This window comes from Ambystoma mexicanum, chromosome 6p, assembly GCF_040938575.1.
Source record: "Ambystoma mexicanum isolate Mex_15411 chromosome 6p, UKY_AmexF1_1, whole genome shotgun sequence".
NCBI classification, from domain to species: Eukaryota; Metazoa; Chordata; class Amphibia; order Caudata; family Ambystomatidae; genus Ambystoma; species Ambystoma mexicanum.
Window position 1 is genome coordinate 53,937,379 of NC_090935.1, and position 22,293 is coordinate 53,959,671.

Sequence of the window (22,293 nt, forward strand, 5' to 3'; positions counted from 1 at the left end):
AAACGCATGCAAGTACAAGGAAATGTGCAATGCTAAGGATTGGAATAGCAAGGTCTCCCGTGTACCGACAGAGCACTGATCTGCCTTTGATGAAGACACACAGTGTGGCTGGATACGATCCGCGGGTCAGAGCGTGCAGAGATAAAGATCCCTTACAGGAGAAAAGCGGGAGAGAAGAACAGCTGAAGTTACACAGAATGCGAGTAGAGTAGCTAGGAGATACACTATGTGCAAATTTACGGAGCGTTGGGAGGAAGGAGTAGCAACGCACTCTTGCATTGTCAGAGATGACTGATATGTCGTCCTTAGCAACGTTGGCGGAGCCTCAATGCGTGTAGAACTCTGCAAGGCTGGAACGCTACTGTAGGTATTCCCCACCATCTTGGAAAAAAAATTGAGGAAATCTGAGATTTGGACATGACAATCGTGGTATCGAAGAACCACGGTGGTGAGAGAGCGGGTAGTTGAAACCGCAAAGTGCTGCTGAACTGAAATGTGCCCATTGCTGCTGCCGACCTTCCATTCGTACTGCAGGAGTGCCCAGACATCCTCCCCTTGTCCTCATGACTTAGACCCAAGAACACAGGATCTGCAGACCTACAAAGGAAAAGAAGCCAGCTGGAAGCAGTTTTTCTTCAAACCAAAGGTACTGTAAAACAAAGAGGACTTGCCTATTGTCGTGTAGCCTTGCAAGCTCTCAGTTCAGACTTGTCTTGGTTGCCCTTGTGGAGTTACTTGCTGCTTTGCCCCTTACAAGCATCCCATCTTGTGGCCCTTGTTAGGCAGAATCCTGTGCAGTGCCCTTAGGGACCACTACACACAATTAAGACTACAGGTGGCAATGCAAGTTTTACCTTTGGTACAAGCCTGTACTACTAAGTTATAGTGGTAGCAGTAGCGGAGCAGCCAGGCGTATCTCAAGAGTATATGAGCAGTAGCAGAGATTACACAAAGGGACCACAATTACTGTGGCTCAAGCAAACACTGACTCAAGGTTTCAGGTAAAAAATATAAGTACATTTATTTTTAAACCAGTTGTTATAAACACAACACTTCTATTAATTCAAAATCACACGTAAAATACACTACAACCAACCAATTCACTTTGGTGCACTCTAACTCAAGGTAAGTATCCTATGTTTTAACGGACCGATGTTATGAAACAAAAGACATTACCGGGAATACACTTGCGATCACTTTTTAACAGTAATGACAGTTCGGTCTTACTAAAGAAACGCGTATCCGCGGCAAGAAAGGTTACCGGGGCAAAAACATACTTAGCACCTGAGTTAACCAGAGAGAGTTGGGGGCAAAACTCATAGGCAATACTTTTGTCAAGGCAGACAAAATCAGAGAACACTAGTTGACAGGAATTCAAGAGTCAATAGGCCAGAGCCAGTGTCAAGTGGAACCGGGTTCCTGTTGTCGAGGACAGTCGTACAGTTCAAGATTCAACGTTGCCAGGAGTACTTAGATATTGTCAACAGAGGAAGCAACAGAGGAAGCAAAAGTTATAAGGAGGAAAAACAAGGGCAAACCTGAGGCGAAGAAAAGGGGTTCACCCTAATTCTTCAAGCAGAACACAGTACCTTATTCAATGAAGAAACTGGTGCCACGGCAGTTGTTCCTGGTAGTTTCCTGCAGACCCAAGGTTCCTGGAGCATCGGTGCGAAGGAGGACGTCTGGAGGTGTCTGCACCACACAGGGATGAGGCCGGCAGCAGCGACGGTGAATAAAAGGTAAGCTCCTTAAAAACAGGAGAGGCTCTTCAGATAGCTATCCAGACCACTAAAGCTGTGTGCAGCGATTTCGACCAAGAAGACGATCCTCTGGCTGTGGAAGATGAGCTGGTTATCCCCCCCAGGCTCAAGGGAAGAAGACTCCAGACAGGATCTTATCTGGTCGTTAAACGGTAGATAGCTCAGGACTGCAGCAGGGCTTCACCGGGATGGGGTAGTTGCAGCAGCCGTCTTCTCCGCTTCTCTTCAGTTCCTTGTAGTTCCAGTGGCAACTCTGACTTCTAGCCCAAGAGACCTGCCTTTTATGCGAAGATCCACCATTCACACAGCCTGGCTGTCAATCCCGCAGCAGGGGGGTTGTCCAGCCCGGACAACTACCTCAGCCAATCATGGCAAAGGGCGACTTGGGCTTCCTAGGATACCATGTCCTCGGGGCAACTAGACCCCTCGCTCACATTCAGCCCACCTAGACACCCAGGCGCCTGGAGGAGGGCTTCTTGGCAGAAGCCCGCCAAAAGACAGTGAACAAAGGAGGCAAACCTGGTTTGCCACGCAAAGTAAAACACAAGAAGGACTTTAACAAAAAGAATGGTGCATGAATCCGACCAGAGCCAAAAGAAAAAGTATTTGGTCAAGCGGGTTTAAGTTCGAGGCTAATATAATAGCCTAAAACAATACCACGTTTATATAGTATAATCGCGGTAGAAAAATTAGGGTAGATACCACTGCCACCAGCCAAGTCTAAATGTTAAAAGAGCAAAACAATGTTCTAGGAGGTACAGATCAAAGGGCTAAGGATTAACCCTTTCCAGTACTCCATGTAAGATGGGGTATACTGGATCTGTGCTTAAATGACTAAGTAAAGTTAATGGCAACTTTACCCTTTTCTGGGGGACAGTAGTCAGCCTCAGAAATGGAGTCAGTGGGAAGTCTAAAAGACAACCCTGTGTCTCTGCATTGAAGGTGCGATGTAACACACAATAGAAGGGGGCAACTGAAGTGGTGTACTCCACAGTCCACAATCACAAAAGCAGATGAAATACACATGGCAAAAACACAGGTAAGAGTGGGAAAAAGAGGCACACTCTTACCAAGTGAAAAAATAACTCCAGAAATCCAGCAAAGCTGCTGGGGGACTCACTAGGTGTGGAAAATTAGCCATAAAATGAGAATTCTCTCTAACACTAGGAATAGTAAACTAACTCTAATTGAAATAATCAAAGACGTAAACCGAAATGGGAACCCCACGATTTAGCGTCTGTCTATGATGGCGGAAAAAAACAATCTGAGGGACCTTGACGCGAGAAGGATCATGGGTTCAGTGGACGTCACACTAGGGATAGTATTACTGGCACGCCCTGTTGACATCCCTTTTTTTGAGTTTCAAAAACAACTGTAATACTCTGCAGCTTCCACTAGATGTCGGCCTATGCACAGCATGTGATCTAAGCAGGTTCCACAAGCCTCCGAAATAAATATATATAATGTACTCAGCAGCACTTTCTTAAATTTGCTATTCACTGAAACTGCTGTTGCGATTGCAATATGCCAGTTTCTACAAAAACAGGCGGATTGCAGACAGTTCATGGCACTTCTGTGTCGTGCACACAGTGAAAGCATGCTGTTTAGCATGCTCACCTTGTCAGTTGCCTGAAAGCAATGTGCTCGTTGTAGCACAGGCTGCTTCTGCTGCTCAATCCATTGAATATGAACATTCAGAACACGAACAGAAACTGCCAAAGCCTCACATCCAGTTTTGCAGCTGTTCTTCTTCTTAATTATTGGATGCGCAGGCGCTTCCCCATCCTAAAGGATGATGTGCACCCTACTATTTTGCAGCTGTTTAAACTGGTATATATGGTCTGAATTTTACAGACATCTGTTTATTAGGGTGAATATTGTGACCAATCAAAACAGAAGAGGCCATTATTTGCTTAAAAGTTTCTTAATGAATCACTATAAGACATGTTTAACATTTAAAATGGTTGACATTATGTTGTTCCCATAATGCTCTTTGCTTTTATGCAAATCACCAGGATTGGGTTCTTTATAGACATACTGTGTGGCGCAATCTGGCCAGGGGGTCCACGCCCCATGCCCCCGCCCCTTACTTCCCAAAGCCCCACCCCTCCTAAGAAGTGACGGTTCCCCCAATATAGATTTTTCATTTCCAGCACTGATTATAAACCATGCATTGCTTCCAAAATGCCAGATTCTCACGCCTGTTGCAGATTCTGATAACAAAAGCCTGAATACTCACACCATTGGCCAGTATTTGCCACACATGGCCTCGCACAACAGCACATGACGGCCTCCGACCGAGGGTCACACCTGGGCTCAGCAAGTGTTTTAGGCCGGGCTAATTCCTACTCTCTCCCCTTCAGATCCACCAGAGAGCCGGGCACCACTCCTGTGGTGATGGGGCGTGGTGTAAATACTCTTTAACATTAACATTAACATGGTCTACCATTTTGTGAAACCTAGGCCTTTCTCCCACTAACCAGGAATCTCAAATCTAGGTGTGTTCTTTCTCATTGTCTACCATTTTGAGTACCAGAAGGAAACGACTAGAAAGCATAGATCCGGTGGGAAATAATAATCCCAGGGAGGAACCCATGAACCCTAACTTAATCTTCCCTAACGAGAGGGCAGGGGGACGGACGCCCCTATCACCCATGTGCACATACCGCTAGCCCACAGTGGAAACTTAGGTAAGTAAAAGACCCACACAGCTTGGGCAGGGAGGGACCACAATCCTCTAGCCCAAACATAGGCAACCCAAGGGCAGGGGAACACGCCCTCATCAGCCAGGAAAACTGCCACTCCTCAACATGCCTGCCAACTAGGCGGCCAAACGACCATTTCAATCACACAGGATAATCACAGATGTTAAAAAAAACCTGCTAACCCAATTCCAAAACCTCAACTTTCCGCATACACTTTTCATATAGAAACTCACACAACCATTTCTCTGCACAGCAATCCACACATACTTCACCACATTGGAACAACAGACTAACACATAGCCCAGCACAACAGCACACAAGAATTCACACCAACGTAAAAAACCACACTTAAGCTCAGTGAACGGTGCAACCCAAACTGAATCTGCCAACAGGACATCACAACTCTCACTTCACCCTACAAACCCCACCCCCTCCCCACTTTTTTTTCACACCATCCTTTTCAGATCCGCCAGAGCGCCTAGTGACCACTCTGGTAGTGTCAGTGCGCGGCACAAATAGTGCATGTAGCGCCCCTCAGCTCATTCGCCCCCAGCCCTGATGGCGCTATAAATCCCTCCTAAATATTGCTACAATGCCATCAGGAAGTTTCAGAAGCTCTCAAGTACTGACTGTGCTTCCTGGTGTGAGTACCTTCCCACCGGATGCTCCGGGTATCATGGGGAGGGGCGATTCTATGCAAGATTATAACCTTTGATCGCATGCCTGGATTCTTAACAAATGTGGCATGCTCAATCATGTCTGTCATGGTCAGTAATTTGCCATATTTGGGAAAGATCCGCCCACAATTTGAAAACCTATTGCGGAAATATATTCGTAGATATATGCACAGTTCGGCATAGGACTCACGCTTTCAAACATTCAAAGGCATTCCGTTGTTACAGCTTGTGTAGATACTGTGAGCAGAGGCACCACACCAAGGACTGCAATTCTCCTCCTCTGTATAGTCACCCATGCAAACATACAAAATATACTGCCCAAAAGAGCACCATGTACTTGCCTCTGACCTCCTGCAAAGACCAAGGTAAGTGTCCTTCTTCAGCAGCGCAGATATAAACTTTGAGCAGGTGAGGGGCTGCTCAGTCCCCTGCTCAAAAGTAGAGGAAAGGACATCCTTCAGCAGGAATGTAATGGAGAAAAATAAGCCTCTGGAAAAGGAAGTTTACTTTATTGGTGTGGGATCTTAGGGGGTGTTAGGATGGCATCTTCATAAGCCTCTTATGGTTTTCCAGCGCCACCAGGACCAAAACACACAAAAAGTGTGTGACTTGAAGAAACAGTTCCAGATTCTCCATTAGTTCTCACTTAATATAATGCTTAAAACACATGGGGTTTCTCAATCTTGGGGGCAGATATTGATGATGAACCAAGGACTTTAAGGGCATGTACAAGACGTGTCAATATGGAAATGTAAGGTACTGGTAAACACTAATGCTGGTCGATTCCAATAAATTCACACAAAGTATTTTCCTTCAATTAAGATTGGAGTCTCTTTATGTACATTTTAGTTTTTCATGTTAATTGGCCCCTGACGAAGCAGATCCTTGGGGTTTCATGAGACCCAATAGTGTGAAACACATGCTGGCCCACGAGGCTAGAGACATCAGAAACCTGGCAGCAATTGGATATGGTTGTGAATACTGTCCATATTTTCGGTTCACACTACAAGGGCATATTTGAAATAAGGGCAGTGGTAAGAGATTAAAATACAAATAAAAAGCACCCAATGTTGTGCAATGTTTAACTCTCCTCGACTAACCTTCTCAAGCTTAAGAAATATACACGCACAGTGTATATTATTTGAGGCACAGAAATGTATTTGTAATGTGTCTGAATGGAATATTATCCTGTGGGACTAATGGGGTTTACAACAAGACTCCCAAACAGCATCTGGCAATGAGGGCTGTCGTTTCCTTATTAAAGCACGCTGCAATGATTAATCTAGCAAGAATCATGCGGTTAACACATGAGATAACGTGGACATGTCTCTGTTACTCACTGAGCTCTCCACCATCTACGGTGAAATCCTTTTCCAGGATGGTCCATTTCTGCACCTTTTGCGCCCTGGAAACTGCCCTCTGGTTCACCCGGTCCAAACCCTCCTGGATGGCCTTGTAGATCACAGGGTCCTTGGAGCGTATCACATCCGACACGCGAGTGGCCCGGCTGCCCAGCTGCTGGCAGAACTGGATCACATCTGGGGCCAGTTCATCCTTGGGTTCTAGTGTAATTGGATCGACAGTGCACTGAGCAGAGGAACAAAGGACAAAGAAAATCAGGCTCATGCTGAAATACCAATTTTTTAACATGTGCTTCTATTGTCATTGACCTAAACGAGCAACTAGGATTCTGTACAACTAAGACATTTACATACAACAAGGTGAACAATCTGTTAGAACAAGATTCTGTTATTATCAGACAGTGTACGAAAAGGGTGTAAAAGGTGTGTGCATGTATATATATATATATATATATATATATATATATATATATATATATATAATGCAGCACATATCATTAGTCATAGAGAAATGTCGAGCTTTTCTCTTAGACAATTTAGCCAACTAATCAACACAACCAAGGCCTCCTACTATCGGAATAGTACAGCAGAAGCCAACAACAAAAGCAGAGCCCTCTTCAAAGCGTTCGTCAACCCGCTACCTAACTCTGCTTGCAATCCACCTCCTTCGACAAAATCAGCAAGATTCGCCAGCACATAGACGGCAGCTCTGCATCCACAGACCCACCTTGCACACCTTCTTGCGAAATCTTCATACCCTGGGCAACATTGAAGACACTCTTGACAGAGGACCTGGTAAAAACCCTGACCGCCCTCAAAAGCACATTGTATACAGATGACATACTCCCAACATCCATCCTCAAGAGCCGCCCCGCAGAAGCTCTCCTTACTTACCTAGAAATCATCAACAGCTCCCTAACTCAAGGCATTGACCCTAAAGACAGGAGAAATCCTCCCTCTAGTAAAGAAACCCGTTCTGGATCCCGACAATCTAGGTAACTATCCTTCATCACCCGTCTTGCCTTTGTAGGTAAGATCATTGAGAAAGCGGTAGCCGCACAACACATCGACACCAAACCTACCAACCCAGGTTCAGATGCAGGTACAGCACAGAGATGGCAACCATACAGGTGGTTTACGACGCCCTCATCATCCTTGATGATGGCCACCTCTGCCTCCTGGTTTTACTCAAACTCTGCTGCATTCGACACAGTAGACCACCAAGCGCTTACGAACACCCTACACCAGCGAATGGGGTTCAGCAAACTTGTCCTATGCTGGTTCAAGTCCTACCGCGCAACCACAAGCAGTTTGTTCAGATGGACTCCTCTAGATCGCCAATGCTACCCGTCATCTGTGGAGTCCCACACGGTTCCGTCCTCTCTCCAGTAATCTTCAATCTATACATGGAGCTGCTAGGAGCCCTCCTAGCCGCACACAGCATCCACATCCACCAATACGCCAATGACACACAGCTATACCTCAAGATCGGCTCCATCAAGGACATCTATAGGCTCAAAACCTGCCTCTCGCTGATCCAGTCTTGGATGTCCAGTGCATACTTGAAGTTCAACCCCTCCAAGACCAAATTCCTACTCCTCACCAATAACACCGAACACCCAGACATACAGACCTGGCTATCCACCATGAAGTCTGAGGGTTTCACACCTGAGCTCACCTCCTGCGCCAAGTCCCTCAGGTTCCACATTGACAAACACCGCTCCTTCAAGACACACATAGCTAAGAAAACTCAAGACAGCTTGGTATCAGCTCTCCTTCCTGCAAAATGTCAAGCCATTCCTCCCTCCGGACATCTTTAGATCCACCATTCAAGCACTGCTTCTATCTCACCTGGATGGGGGAAATGTACTCCTCAAAGGCCTCCCGGCATCCTCCCTTGTACCCCTGAGAAGTGTCCTACACGCGGCCCGACATCTCATCAAGGGTCTACGCAGATACAACCACATCACCCCGGCCTTCATCGACCTTCACTGGCTCCCACTGCATGCATGAATCACGTTCAAGTCTTGCTGCTTCATCTATAAGGCAGTCGCCCTCGAGTCACCCAGCTATCTTGCAGAGAAACTCTGCAGCGCCACCAGAAGCCAGGACACGTGCAGACGTGAAATCAGCTGCTGCAAAAAGGAAAGGATCAGAAAACAAGCCTTCTCTGCCTATGCCCCAAGACTATGGAACCTCCTCCCCGTCGGCATCAGACTCGCCCCCCACGCTCCTCCAATTCAGAAAAGAACTCAAGAGCCACCTAGGCCATCAATTCACCCCTCGCGCCACCTGACATCTTAGACACTATCTGCCTTTTTCTCCCCTCCATCCGGTACAGCTGTACCCCTCCTTTGTCGCCCTCTGAATATCTGTTCTGTTGTTACCACTGAAAAGCCGTCTGTTATGCATCCGTAATGTTGTACACCTCTGTAAAGCGCTCCGTTGCTTCTCGAAGCGAGGTCCGTGCTCAATAAATACCATAGTAATAATAATGATAATAGCGAGACACATTACAGATAAAAAGGGAGCAGTCCCTGGGATAGACCGAGCGATGTGGCAAGGTGAAGATGTGTATACACGCTGGATATTGAGACACTGATGCATGTCCTCGTTTTCTAATCTTGCTCTAGTAAATCCCAGAGGAAATTCATTAAGAGACGCTAAAGGTAAGACGTTCTACGCAGTGCAGATCAGCGTCCTTATAACTGCATTTGATTCCTGATTTAACAGTCAGTCGGGCACATCCTATTTACTTGGTATCTGGACTGTCATCCTAGAACATATATGTTCAAAATGTGTTCGATATTCGGTCCTATTATAGATAGTCTTTTTTAGAAAGTTCAGTAATGTAATCCTGTCACAATGTCCCTTTCCTTGTGTGTCCAACTTTCAGTTAATAATATGCCAATATATATTTATTCAAAAGATGGTTGTGAAATTGCTACTTATATTGCATTTAGTGTATTTCTTAAAATTATTTCTGTGTGTGCTACTATTGTATGCATGTTAAGTTCAAAAGAAACATACATTGACTGACAGGATGGGGAGACAGAGTGAAGTCTGATGCATGCAGGGAGATCTGTACATCTGTGACAGAAGCTATGATCTTTGCTCTTGCAGAGGAGCCCGCAAAGGGCACAAGGCACATGGTGAACTGCGGCCCAATGGCAGCAATTCTTGGATGCCCACAGTTTCGGAGTAAGACGCTTTCCACCAAAAACAGGCTCACTTGGAAGCCCAACCTCGCCTGGAGATACGGGGTCTGAATTAACTCTCGACATCAAGACATTGCACTCAGACATTGTTAGATCATGGCATCGCACCAGATCTTAACAGATCTCCTTCAGCTTTTAAGTGACGTTTGCATTCAAGTCTGGAGTCAGCTGAATTAGTTTAGGGACAAGTATTGGCAAAGAAATCGATCTGGCTTTTTTTAAATGTAGAAACTAAGATTTGATTTTCTAAACTCTTCGGGACAAAGGATGTGGCCTGCACTATTGGCTTTGCCAATGTTTGTTATTTTTCGTATGCAAGTTGCCTTTGATGGATGCATTCAGTGTCCACGTGAGCAGGTTTACAGCTTTAATTATCTGGACTAGAGGATCAATTGGCGTCCCAGTTGGAATACTTGTATTGCAGGACAGGATAGAACCAAGATCAGCCTTATTGGTCATCTACTAAGGTGAGCGATAATGGTATTGGCTGGGACCTAGTTAAACCACTCCTCCATATGTATAAAGCTAAGATACATACGTGGTTCTTCTTTATATAGGGATCACTGTCTTGGCAAGGACTAATTGTTAAGGTGGCAGAACGGAGGGCAAGTTCTGGTGGAAAGCTCTTTGTTTCCCGCCTAACAGCCCGTCAGCTGCAGTCCACCTTAAACTGTGACTCCACGGTGCTAGGCCACACCCTTTCGCTTCCAAGTGAGTATTCCGATTAAGGCAGGGAAAAGAGGGGTAAGGCTCATTGTCAGGTTAGTGGCTACTACTGTGTAGATGTATGTATTAGGAACCCAGTATCAGAATAGTAGCAACAGAGGCATAGCCCTGCTGTAGCCCAGGTCATTCCTTTCTGTGTGTATTCCTGGCGTTGGATTTCAGGATCCTCGGTGGCCTGTGCAAAGTCCTACCCGCTCTCGCGCGACACACTAAAAAGTTGTCTTTTATGCAATTCTTTCAACATTGAATAATGGACAAGGGGAAATATTCGTTATTTGTTAAGGTATCTTGGAATGTCATGCTTTTCCTTTTCTTATGATATATGGGACTGTGATCAATGAGACATTTGCAGATCCGGCGGTTACCTCAAGGTGTTGGAGGCATGTAGTGCTGCTGCGAGTTACCTGGGAGATTGGTGTTCTCCAAAGCGCAGCAGGGGGCGTGATCGAGAACCTGTATGAACATATTTGACTCATTTAACTACACCTACGCCCACCAGCCAGCCAATGGAATGCAGCTGGTGATGATAACTCTTTTAGGAAAAATCAAACAGAGATTGTTATAAACGGCTTGCAGTCCAGGTGGGAAGCTCATGCGGGGGGACAGCATGCACGTCCCATGTCCAAATCCCATCAGGGATTGCTCCGCACGTCATACTTCCAAGCCCGCTAAATTGAGTACTGTTAAATTGGATAATAACAGCTTTCATTACAGACATAGAGGGATTTGGGATGAAGTACTACTATTATTCATTAAACATTAATACAGGTTGAAAAAAGGGATGCCCCATAAACAGAATATGCAGACCACTAAGATCTCAGAGAATCGCTGGCATCATAACCCCCAGATCTCTCCACCAGGGAAGAGAGACAGTTTCTCTGCCACTCTCCAAATCACCTTGAACAGCTTTATTGATTTTAGGAGGAAAGCGCGCAGGGACGTAGTGATCGGTTATTTGTGGAGGCATCTTCAGTGCACAAGTGTGGATGTAATCTCTTATAATCAATTCACCCTGAAAGACTTTAAAACAGGAACTTGTTTAGCTTCCTTCCAAGAAACAATTCAGAGAGAAAAGGCAATTATCATGGATCATTGCCTGTTCTGAAGATTCCACGGACCAACAGTATGCATGCTTTTCTTAGGGGCGCGCCCTTAGAACGAGACATATAAGGAAGTACTTGTTTGCATCATGAGAACAGTTGGTGCCAAGCCTCACTGAGCGGCCGCTCTTTGAGAGCAGAAAGACATTTCTATCTACAGATAGTGCCCTGAGGATCAAATGCATCAATCCCCTACTAGACCCTCCCCGCCCCACATATTGCTGTGAACTGCTAGCCTAGGGCACTAGCTCAATTTTATGATGGTTAGTGCTCTAGTGGTCCTGCAGTAGAATGTTTTATTAATAGCAGCAACAATGCATGTAATTTGCACTTCTCTCGTTCAGGTTTGGGGTTATTGTACTAGAGAAAGACAGGAAATGGAGGGTGTAATTGATTTATATTTGAAGAACTATGCAATGATTTCTTTTTTAAAGATAATACTAAGTAGACATAGTTATACCATGGTCCAGGTGTGACCATGGTGTAACTTGGAAGTGGTGCTCATCCTCAGTGATGGTAACATTAAGGAGCCTAACATCTGACCGCAGTTCAAGCTGCAACAGCAGAGAAAAGGCTTCAGTCCAGTCTTAGCCGTCTCCTAACAACAGCGTATGACAGAGGTGCGCTGTAACACAGAAGCCGCAATGCTCATCCTCTGTGCCCATGATGCCCGGGAACTGTAGTGCCCCAATAGGGAGCTACAGCTATGGGCAGCTATCCTGGCACAGCCATGGAGAAAGAGGAGGGCACCATTTATCTTCAATTACTGACTGTTTCCGTTCACAGCAATGAAAGCAAAATTAAGCACATTCATTTACCAAGCAACAGGGCAACAAAGCATGCTTTTAAAGGCATGTTTCACAAAGCTCCTACCCTGCTTAAAGTGCTCCACTGCCTCTTAAAAAATGGCTACTGTTGGAACTGTGATTCAAGGAGGATACACATGTCATGATTGATGAAAAAGCTTGGCTCCCTCTGAATATGCACATGCAGGAGGCTAGCAGAGAGCAAGATTCTGTAGACTGCTGCCTACATTACACATGGTAACCCTCATTTTACGAGGCCGCCTGCTACTAGACGAGGACGTGCCACTCCCACAGAAACTTTACACCCTCCAAATGCTGTTCTCCAGCATGGCATCGAAAGCCCGTCCTTTTGCTCCGTACCCTGCGGTTTGAGGGGCAGTGACAGCATGCCCCCTGCCTTACCCTAAACAATTTCAGGCAAGGGGTGACACCCAGAGGGAGGGCGGGAGCCTCATGAGTTCTGTGAGGGGGGACGGGTCAGTATAATAAGGCTTGGCATACTTAATCTAGGCTTTACCCATAGAACTCTGGCCCTTGTCACATTCCTCGCTAGATGAGGATCTAACTAATACATTGCGCCGTGCTTGAATGAAAAAACACAGTATGTAAATATAAAAGAGCTTACTTTTAAATCCAAAAACAAAACGTATTTACCTATCAGTAATGCAGAGCAGATCAAAGGACAGTATTTTATTTATTTATTTATTTAAATTTGTAGAGCGCACGGCAGCCCGCAGGCATCGAGGCGCTATGTCAGAATTTAAGAAGGCTTGATTAAGGGTTACAAAGAAGCCGCCCAGTTTTACTTGTTACAGAAAAGTTCAGAGATAGTGTTTACAACGTAGCACAGAGTACATGCAGGTGCAGATAGTCCTAAAGTCCAGGTTGAAGTCAGACAAAGAGGTTAGTTTTGATGGCTTTACGAAAGGCAGAGTGGGATTGAATGGATCTGATGTGGGGTGGTAAGGAGTTCCAGAGTCGGGGGGCGACTGCAGGGAAGCTGGAGCCGCCTGCTCGGGCCTTGCGGGTTCTAGGGACAGCTAGGAGGTTGGGGTAAAGGGATCTGGAAGGTCTGAGAGAGGCGGGTTTGGTGATTCTGCATGACAAGTAGGGGGGGGCAAGGTCGTGAAGGCACTTGTGAGTCAGAGACAGGGCTTTGAATGTGATCCTCTCCTTGACTGGGAGCCAGTGGACCTGTCTTCTAAGTACTGAAATGTGTTCTTTACGCGTGAGGCCGGTGGCGGCTCTAAACGCATTGTTTTGAACGATTTGGAGTTTGGCGAACTCACATTGGATCCTCTCATTAAATCAACTCACACTTAGTAATGAGGGATGACTATATATTTGCACACTTAATGCAATGCTTTCTCTTACATTCTGAATAAAGTAATGATGGTGAGATAAAAGTAGGCTTGGACTCCCAAGTTGTGTCCATGCAGACATCCATCAATGGAACGTCCATGCCTCCGCGTTCATGACGCGGGTATACTCCTGGTTAACATACCTTGCACAATAGGAAGTAACTATTTTTTGCAAATACTCTAAGGCCATAATCATCAGCCCCATCCACTTACTTACCAAAGCAACTGATGACCTCATGGCCTTTAAACCACCACCGAAGGCCATTAAAACATGATCATATTTACGATTAACCAAATGGAGCTTCCATGGAACCAACATTGACAAACGACCAAGAGAAATCCTACATGCCTTAATGGCCACCACAGACCCTTCAGAGGCAATATAGCCAATCCTATTTGGAATTCATCCAACAAGAACTCGAGAATAAATGGAGGATACCAGTCTACTTCACAGCATGCCTCCTTAAACACAATTTGGAATGGATTGCGTATTCCACAAATACCTCATCTAGAAAAACGTTATCTCTACAGGGGGTGTCATAAGTACTGGTGTCAGTGGCCATTGAGTCGTCTTCATGACCAGACGTGAGGTACACATAGCGCGATTGGCGCTCTGTGAACTCAGTTCCTTTTTTCCGCATGCCCAGCATGCTACTCTGGAACATCGCGCAGAAAATCCTCTGATGCAGTTATTTCCTTAAAAAATTACTTTGAATTTTAGTAGATTCTTTCAACATGTCTACTCCGAAACCCTCTGGTTTAAAAATATGCAGTGATCGCGGCGCAGAAATGTCACTGACCGATCCTCACAGAGTTTGACTTTGGTGCCTCGGTACCGACCACGGTGTGGCAGATTGTGTCTCATGTCATGTTATGCCACCTGCAGCCTTAAAGGAGAGAGCCTCCAATTGGCCCTGGGTCGCTCGTCTTTGAAGTCTTCAAGTATGGCACCTTCAAAGAACCGACCTGACGATCAGTGCTTAGAGGACGATAAATCGCAGAGAAAGAGAAAAAACTGTTAAACACGTAAAAGATGTCACTAGAGAAGCGACTCCTGTCATTCTTCTACCTCGTTGAAGAAGAAGAAGAGAAGGAGGAAGCATTCATCAACAGACTCATCCTCTCGAGAGACTGGCACGTTTTCCGTCTAAATCCGCCTCAGAGAAAAAGTGGAAAGAGTTTTGCATCAAGATGATGCAGGACTTCCAGAAAGCGGGTCCGGTCCACCCCTACTCTCTTCCTCCGGCAAGAAGACTATCGAGCCCACTGCGCTCGAAAAGGCTGGCAGGGACTTGTGTGCCAAAGAGCCCAAGACCAGTGAAACCCTTGATTAGAGGACTGTCAAAGCCACTGACACCATTGCAGCTGATGCGTTCTTCGAGGCTCCATTGGCTCCATCAGCGCCGTCATGTTAAAAAAGACCCCTCAAGTAAATTTACTGCAATATCGAGGAGGAATTTGATGTCCTCTTTTCAGGAGAATTTTGATGAGGATGACGACCCGTTTCCCGTTGGGTTTGAACCCATGGGCCTTCCTCAACATCCTGAAGACTGCCAGAATGAGGAGAAACGGCTTTTTTGAGGTGAATGATGTCTAAGGTAACGGATGCCTTAGGTTGGGGTCCTCCACCTGGTGAAATAACAGAACATAACCTGACTGACATGTTAGACAAGGGCAAAACCGTTGAACCCATTCTTCCCCTGCATAGTGTTATAAAAAATCCCCTCATAGAGCTATGAAAGACTCCTTGCTCGGGGCCAGCAGTCCACAATAATTTTACCAAGAAATACAGACCAGACTTTTCTGATCCAGAATTCCTCAACAGACAACCAGCACACAATAGTCTGGTAGTACAGGCTGCGACTGTGGGTAACAATGCTAGCACATATCCATTTTTATCCCCCTGCCAGGGATGACAAGTGATATGATTGCTAGGCAGAAACCTGTGCAGTTCCCTTAGGGACCACTGCAAAAAGTTTAAGACCACATGTGTTCGCAGTAAACCCAATTGGTAGCAGTCTGCACCACCCAGATTTACCTGGTAGCTGTGGCTGAGCAGTCAGACTTCTCTCAAGAAGAGTTAGGCAGTATACAGAGCATACACAATAGGGCAGGTAAACACAGTAAAGCAATCAAACACTGACCAGAGCTTTAGTGTACAAGATATATAATTATTTATTTAAAACACATCTATAAAAACACACTGGCACTAATATCAAGCAATTTCAAAAACACAGTTACTAAAGTATATACACTCCCTTTGCAGAATATTAGACAAGTCTTAAGTAAAGCACCACTTATTTTCAGACAGCGGTGAGCGCTTAACGCAGATGGCACTCTAATAATTCGGTTAAAAGGGAGAGAAAGGCAGAGCATAAATTGAAACAGATCCCAACACTTTCAAAAGAACACAGCAAGAGAGGAAGGCAGAATAAAACCGTGAAGTTAGAGTTTCGGAAAGCCGGATCCACTTTAAGAGGATCATAATGAAATGTGTCCAAGGTCACACGGTTGAAAAGTGCACAAAAGTCTCGAAAAGGTTCAGAAAGGAGTTGGACCAAAAGAAAGGGACCAGTTAGATGGTCAAGAGACCAGCCCAGTCTAGAAGGTTAAGGATTTACTGTCACCTTGTAGCAATCTATAGAAAGGGAGGCCAAGCGGACACAGTACCTTGAAATGGTGAGAACACTCCAGCGGGGCAGTTGTTCCTGGCAGCGTTTGTCAGTCGGTGCTTCGTCCGGCAGAAGAGAAGATCTCGTCGGGGAGGAAAGCAGAAGGTTGTTGTACTGCCAGGGAAGAAACCAGCCGCGGAGTTTCTCGATTCAAAGGAGCGGTCCTTTTATTCGCGGTTCAGTGGTAAGTGGCTATCCGGTTGCCGGGGTGCTTGGCATGGGCTATTCGACCACTAGACGTCCTGTTAGGCGAAAAGGAAAGCAAACGGGTTGTCCCCACCAGCTCAAGAGGAAGAGACTCTCCAGCAAGAAGATCTCCTCTGTCGTCGGGAAGTGGTGAGACAGTTCAGCAGGGCTCCACGGGTGGTGTCGTCGTTGCAGGTCGGCTCAGCTACTCCCTCTTCGGATATTCAGGTCCTGTGGCGACTTCTGAAGTTCCAGTCCCAAAAGCCCTGCTTTTATGCAAGAAACCCCCATTCATTCAGCCTAGCTGTCAATCAAACATGCTAAGTGGTGAGCCGGCCGGCTCACCACTTGGGCCACTCACACAAGAATGCCACTTGAGTTGCCAAGGCAACTCAGTCCAGGGTGCCTAAACCCCCTCCCACACTCCCTGTGGTACCCAGACAGAGTGGCACCACTTTTGGAGGCTTCTGTGGAGAAGCCCGCCAAAAAGTGGAACAAAGTGCTCGACTTGGGTTGGAGTCACAGAAGAGAACACAAACGCCATTTTAGAATCGAGTTCTGGCAAAAAATACCAACCGGTGAATTAATATTAAATAAATAACCCGGTGGTATGTTCGAGGCTATTGGAATTAAATAAAGTTGGTAGCCTCGAACAATGGGAAAATCCCATAGAGAAATATTCGCAGTCGAATATAAAAAGTAGTATCCACTGCCACCAGCCAAAACTCGATCAGGGGGGTTGGAGACGTACCCCCTCGAATAACAGACCCCGGGGCAATCGAATTGCCCCGACCAGTACGTCCACAATATGATGGTTTGTACTGGTTTCTGTTCATAATTTGGGACTAGTAAAGCCAATGGTGATTTTACAGGCCCTGGGAGACAGTAGTCAGTCCCAGGGTATGGAGTCCATGGTGGGGTGTCACTATGACACCCCTGTGTCACTGCACTGAGGGTGCTGTGTAACACACATAGTAAAAACACATGAGACCCTATGGAGTAAAAGACCCCATAGCCCATAAAACACATTAACATTCAAAGGAACCCCTCAAATCATGTTCAAGAGTGTGAGGAAAAGAGTCAGGAGAAAAAAAAACAAACTCCAAAAATCCAGCAAAGCTGCTCGGGGACTCAGTAGGTTAGGAAATTCAGCCCAAACAGAGAATTAACCCTAACAATGATGCTTTAGCAAAAAAGGTTATGCCTCTGGAAGTATGGCCCTTAAAGCAGGTAATGCTTCATGTGCACTGTCTAAGTATACACATACCCTATGTTCTGTTATAGCTGAGGCAGTCAAACACATGTCCTTTGACAGCATACATGTCTTTAGTTAAAAGGCAATTGACAGATTCTAAAAATTGCAGACGTCCACGGCTGTGATGAAGTCCTTAGGTGCGGTGATAAGGCAACCTGCTTAACCTTTCACTCAACGGAAGTGTAAACCTTTTTGTTATTACAAGTATGGCCAAAAAGGTAAACAGCACGCTGGGCGTCAAGGTCAAAGACGTTTCTCTTGACCTTCCAGAGGTAGAGGAGGTAAAACACAGAACACCTCTGTGTCAGTCCCCTCCAGTGCGGCTCCAGCCACAAAACCTCTTTAAGGACTTCTGCCACAATATGCCGGTACGGGGGTGTCTGTCACACCATTCGCAAGAACTGTGTGCCATTACTTTGGATGCATGGGTACTTCTGCTAGTCTTCCAGGGTTATTGCCTCCCATTTTAAAGCACCCTCCAGATTGCACCCCTCTGGCCAGACCAGATCCTGTTCCAGACCAACTGCTCCTTCAAGAGGTTTCCTCTCTTATGCAGAAGGGCACCAGAGATGGTACCTGTACAGGAAAGGAACAGAGGGGTGGTACTGCCACTGTTTCCTGGTCCCAAAGAAGGACAGAGGTCTGTGACCCATCTTAGACCTGAGATGCTTGACCAAGTTCCTCAGGAAGGACACATTGAAGATGGTAACATTCTTGCAGATCCTCCAGGCCCTAGAGATTCAGGATTTGTTGGTGTCACTCGACCTACAGGACGCTTACTTCCATGTGCCATCCAAAGAACAGGAAGTACCTCAGGTTCATCATAAGCAACACTCACTACCAGTTTCGAGTTCTGCCTCTCGTGCTTACCTTCACCCAAAGGGTCTTTACCAAGCTGTTGGTGGTGGTGGTGGCCAGTCTCAGGTAAGGCAGGATTCACGTCTTTCCCTACCTTGACAATTTGTTGATCAGGGCATGGTCTCCGGATCAAGCCCTGGGTCATCTCAATTGCACCTGCCACCTCCTCCACAAGCTTGGCTTTTCCATCAATTTAAAGAAGCCTCAGCTGACACCTTCTCAAATGCTCCAATTTATTGGAGCGGTCCTAGATTCTCCCTCGGGCAAGGTTTTCCTCTCGAGGAGGAAGCTCTACACATCCTGCAGATGGTCACCAAATTTCAGAATGCCCAATACCTGCCAGCTCTAGACTTCCTACTTCACATAGACCTGTTGGAGCTGAGGGCGATCAGACGGGCGCTGATGGCCTTTTTGCTCACCATACAGGGGACGACTGTTCTGAACATGATGGACAAAACAGTGGCCATTCACTACATAAACAAGAGAGGTGGTGTAGGGTCACTCTCCCTGTGCAGGGAGGCGATGCAGCCCTGGTTCTGGGCGTTATAGAACAAGATCTCCCAATTGGCAATGGGAAGGAGAATGCAGCGGCAGACGCCCTGAGCAGGGCTCGGTATCTCACTAGAGGGATCTGAGCTAGGAAGTACTCCAAGATATCTCCATCCTCTAGGGAACCCCGTAGGGGATCTGTTTGCGTGCAGTGTGAACAGTAAGTGCAAACCTTTCTGCTACAGGGAATTTCCCCTGAGAGGAGCACTGGGGGATGCATTGGTGGTGGACTGGAACTTCCAGTTCCTGTATGCGTTCCCACCGATTTACGTCATTCCTCAACTGATCAGGGGGTTGAAGAGGTACAGAGCAACCATGATTCTGATTTTCCAAGACTAGGCCAGGAGAACGTGGTACCTGGACCTTGTGGACATGGCCATCTGTCCTCCACTTCTTCTTTCCCGGAGACCAAACCTTCTCTAGCTCAGAGCACCCACCAGTCGGGTGCCAAGGGGAGGTCCCACAGAGTAATTGAGCACACCACAGTGGTGCAGGGCCAGTGATGTCTGTCTGGAGTCCTTCGGGGCCATGTGCTGCATCACAGGCACCCCCATTATGCACTTGGAGCAGGAGATCCCGCTCCCCATATACATCCATGGCACCTCACCTCATGGGGCCGTGGAGGTCCAGGGGGACACACCGAATCCCGGTGCTGACCTTCCCTCACCAGAGGCACCAGAGAGCCATTTCCGGTAACTAAGCCTCTGCTCTGGGAACTCTGAGTCGATCAGGATCCACACGGACAGGTGCTCCGGGTTCCCAGTTCTGCATGTGGACTGCTGCTGGCTGTGCTCAGAATCTCAGGGCGCCCGAGCTCGAGTCTCAGCTCCTCCCCCAGCAGCCTTCATCAGCACCCTCATCCAGATAGAGCCAACACAATCAGCGCTGCTTCTCTCCTCCTCCAACCCTATTCGTGAACTGGGCCGGACCCTCTCGTGGGCGATTCCTCAGGGATACAGCCTGCAGTCTCACTATCCTGGTCGCTGGAATATCAGGATCGAAATCGAAGGATATTCATGCCAGTAGCTGGGGCACTCCGAAGATGTTGCCATCTTGCAGCATGCACAACTGTGCCACCTCCCTTCACAGGACATACTTGACCTCTCACAGAATGTCCAGATTTCCCAGCTGCCACAGGTGTAACCATGTGAAGGCAGATTTGATGCATGAATTTTGGGAGTGTCCCGTTATATACATATTTGAGGAGCGGTATGTCAGAAGGTAGTTGACCTGGGGATCTCTAAGATGGTCAACCGAGACATGCCTGCTAGGATCATACCCAAGGTTGAAAAATGAGGAACACAACTAAATTCACGGATCTGGCATGTATCTTAGCTAAACGAAGAATTGCAGTCGCCTGGAAAGAGACTGGTGGCCCTGAGTGGATCATCTGAAGACATCGTCACCAGCTGAAACCAAAGTATGCTACAGGTATAAGCAGGAAAGCAACGAAGATATTTGCCACATTTTCTTGGCTTGGAATGAACTGACCCAATCACTATTCTACTTGCCGAATTATAAACCTGACATAGAGGCGCATTACGAGTGTGCCGGTCCGGTAAAAATGTCAGAGAAAATGCCGGTAATACCAGCATTTTTACTGGACCGCCAAGCTCCAAGTTTGTCAGTAGGTGCTCGACTCCACCAGCAGGCCTGACCTGTCGGTAATGAATTCCCCTACCGGCATATAATTGCTGCAATCACCGGCACAGATTGCAGCAAACCCATTCCATGGAGTCATAATTCCCTCCCAAAAAAGTTCTTTTGGGGCTGTTGCATTATCTGTACCAAGGTTGCATTGCATTATTTCTTTTTTATTGCTCCTGCACACTATGCATGGTACTCTAAGAACTCAGTCCAATTACCATACTTTTCAACGTCCGCTTAAGATACATCTCTTCCCAAGGCAAATATTTGGGTATCCTAACTTTCCCAGCCACAACCAAGGTGCCACTGTTCTGTCCAGTTCAATCCTAAGAGACAAATTTATGCAATGCTGACAACCGGCATACTTTTGCAGTTTGCACCCAGAACAGTTCCCCTCATCCTCATCCTCCAAAGTATGACACTGGGCCTCATTATAAGTATGGCAGTAACCCGCCGGTGCTACAAGCGGGTTTGCCGCCGGACTGAAACACTGTTTCCCCCACCTGATATCCCGGTGCCACTGGGATATTACAAGTCCCAGCAGCCCGGGGTATCGGGCGGCAGAGAATGTTAGTACCCATTTCTGTGGAGTCCCATAGGACCCCATAGAAATGGGGACTCGGAACACCGGCACCGTTGCTAACGGTGGTGGTTCTTCCTTGACAACTGTGCTTTCGGGGGCTGTTGCGTCCAGCATGTCAGACCTGTTGTAGTCTGCCGGTCCGGAAAGGGTGCCGGTACGTTGCTACCAGCAGCCTTATTCTGGACCGGCAGACTTAAAATGAGACCCACTGTCATATACCGTCTAGCATAGTAAATGGGATAATACCCTCTACTGTACATTAGGTGATCAGCATGGGTGAATTCTTCCCTCTCTACTTCAGATTTCGAGCATGGATGAGACATCCCTGAGAACTCCCTGAATTACCTTCAGAGTGATCATTGTGCATCAGCTGTCAATGCTCTTCTCCAGAAAGATTAGGCCGGATGTGCCCACTCCGACTTACCTTCAGACTGAGCAGCCGGAATGAGGCTTCCCCCATTTTCTTCAGATTGATGGGCCTGGCTTATATGTCTCCACTCACCTTCAGAATGATATGCACGGATGAGCGATCTCACAACTACTTTCACAGTGAATGCATAAATGAGCTCTCCCCTCTCTTCTACAGATAGATTAGCATGGACGGTCCTCTCCCACCTACCTTCAGAGTGATCGGAATGGATGAGCCATCCCCCACCTACCTTCAGAGGGATCAGAATGGATGATCCATCTCCAACCTACTTTCAGAGTGATGAGAATGGATGAGCCCGCTCCCACCTACATTCAGAGTGATGACGATGGATCAGTCCTCTCCTACCTACCTTCATAGTGATCAGCATGAATGCGCCCTCTCCCACCTACTTTCAGAGTG

General features: G+C 46.7%; 1 protein-coding gene across 1 annotated transcript in view; it reads right to left on the minus strand.

Moving 5' to 3' along the window:
- Nucleotides 1-22,293, minus strand: part of LOC138510659 (long-chain-fatty-acid--CoA ligase ACSBG2-like) — a 508,494-nt gene that overhangs the window by 13,964 nt on the left and 472,237 nt on the right. The window contains exon 11 of the mRNA XM_069626444.1: nt 6,483-6,729. Coding sequence (XP_069482545.1) covers nt 6,483-6,729 — 247 coding nt within the window. The remainder of the gene's footprint in view (nt 1-6,482; nt 6,730-22,293) is intronic.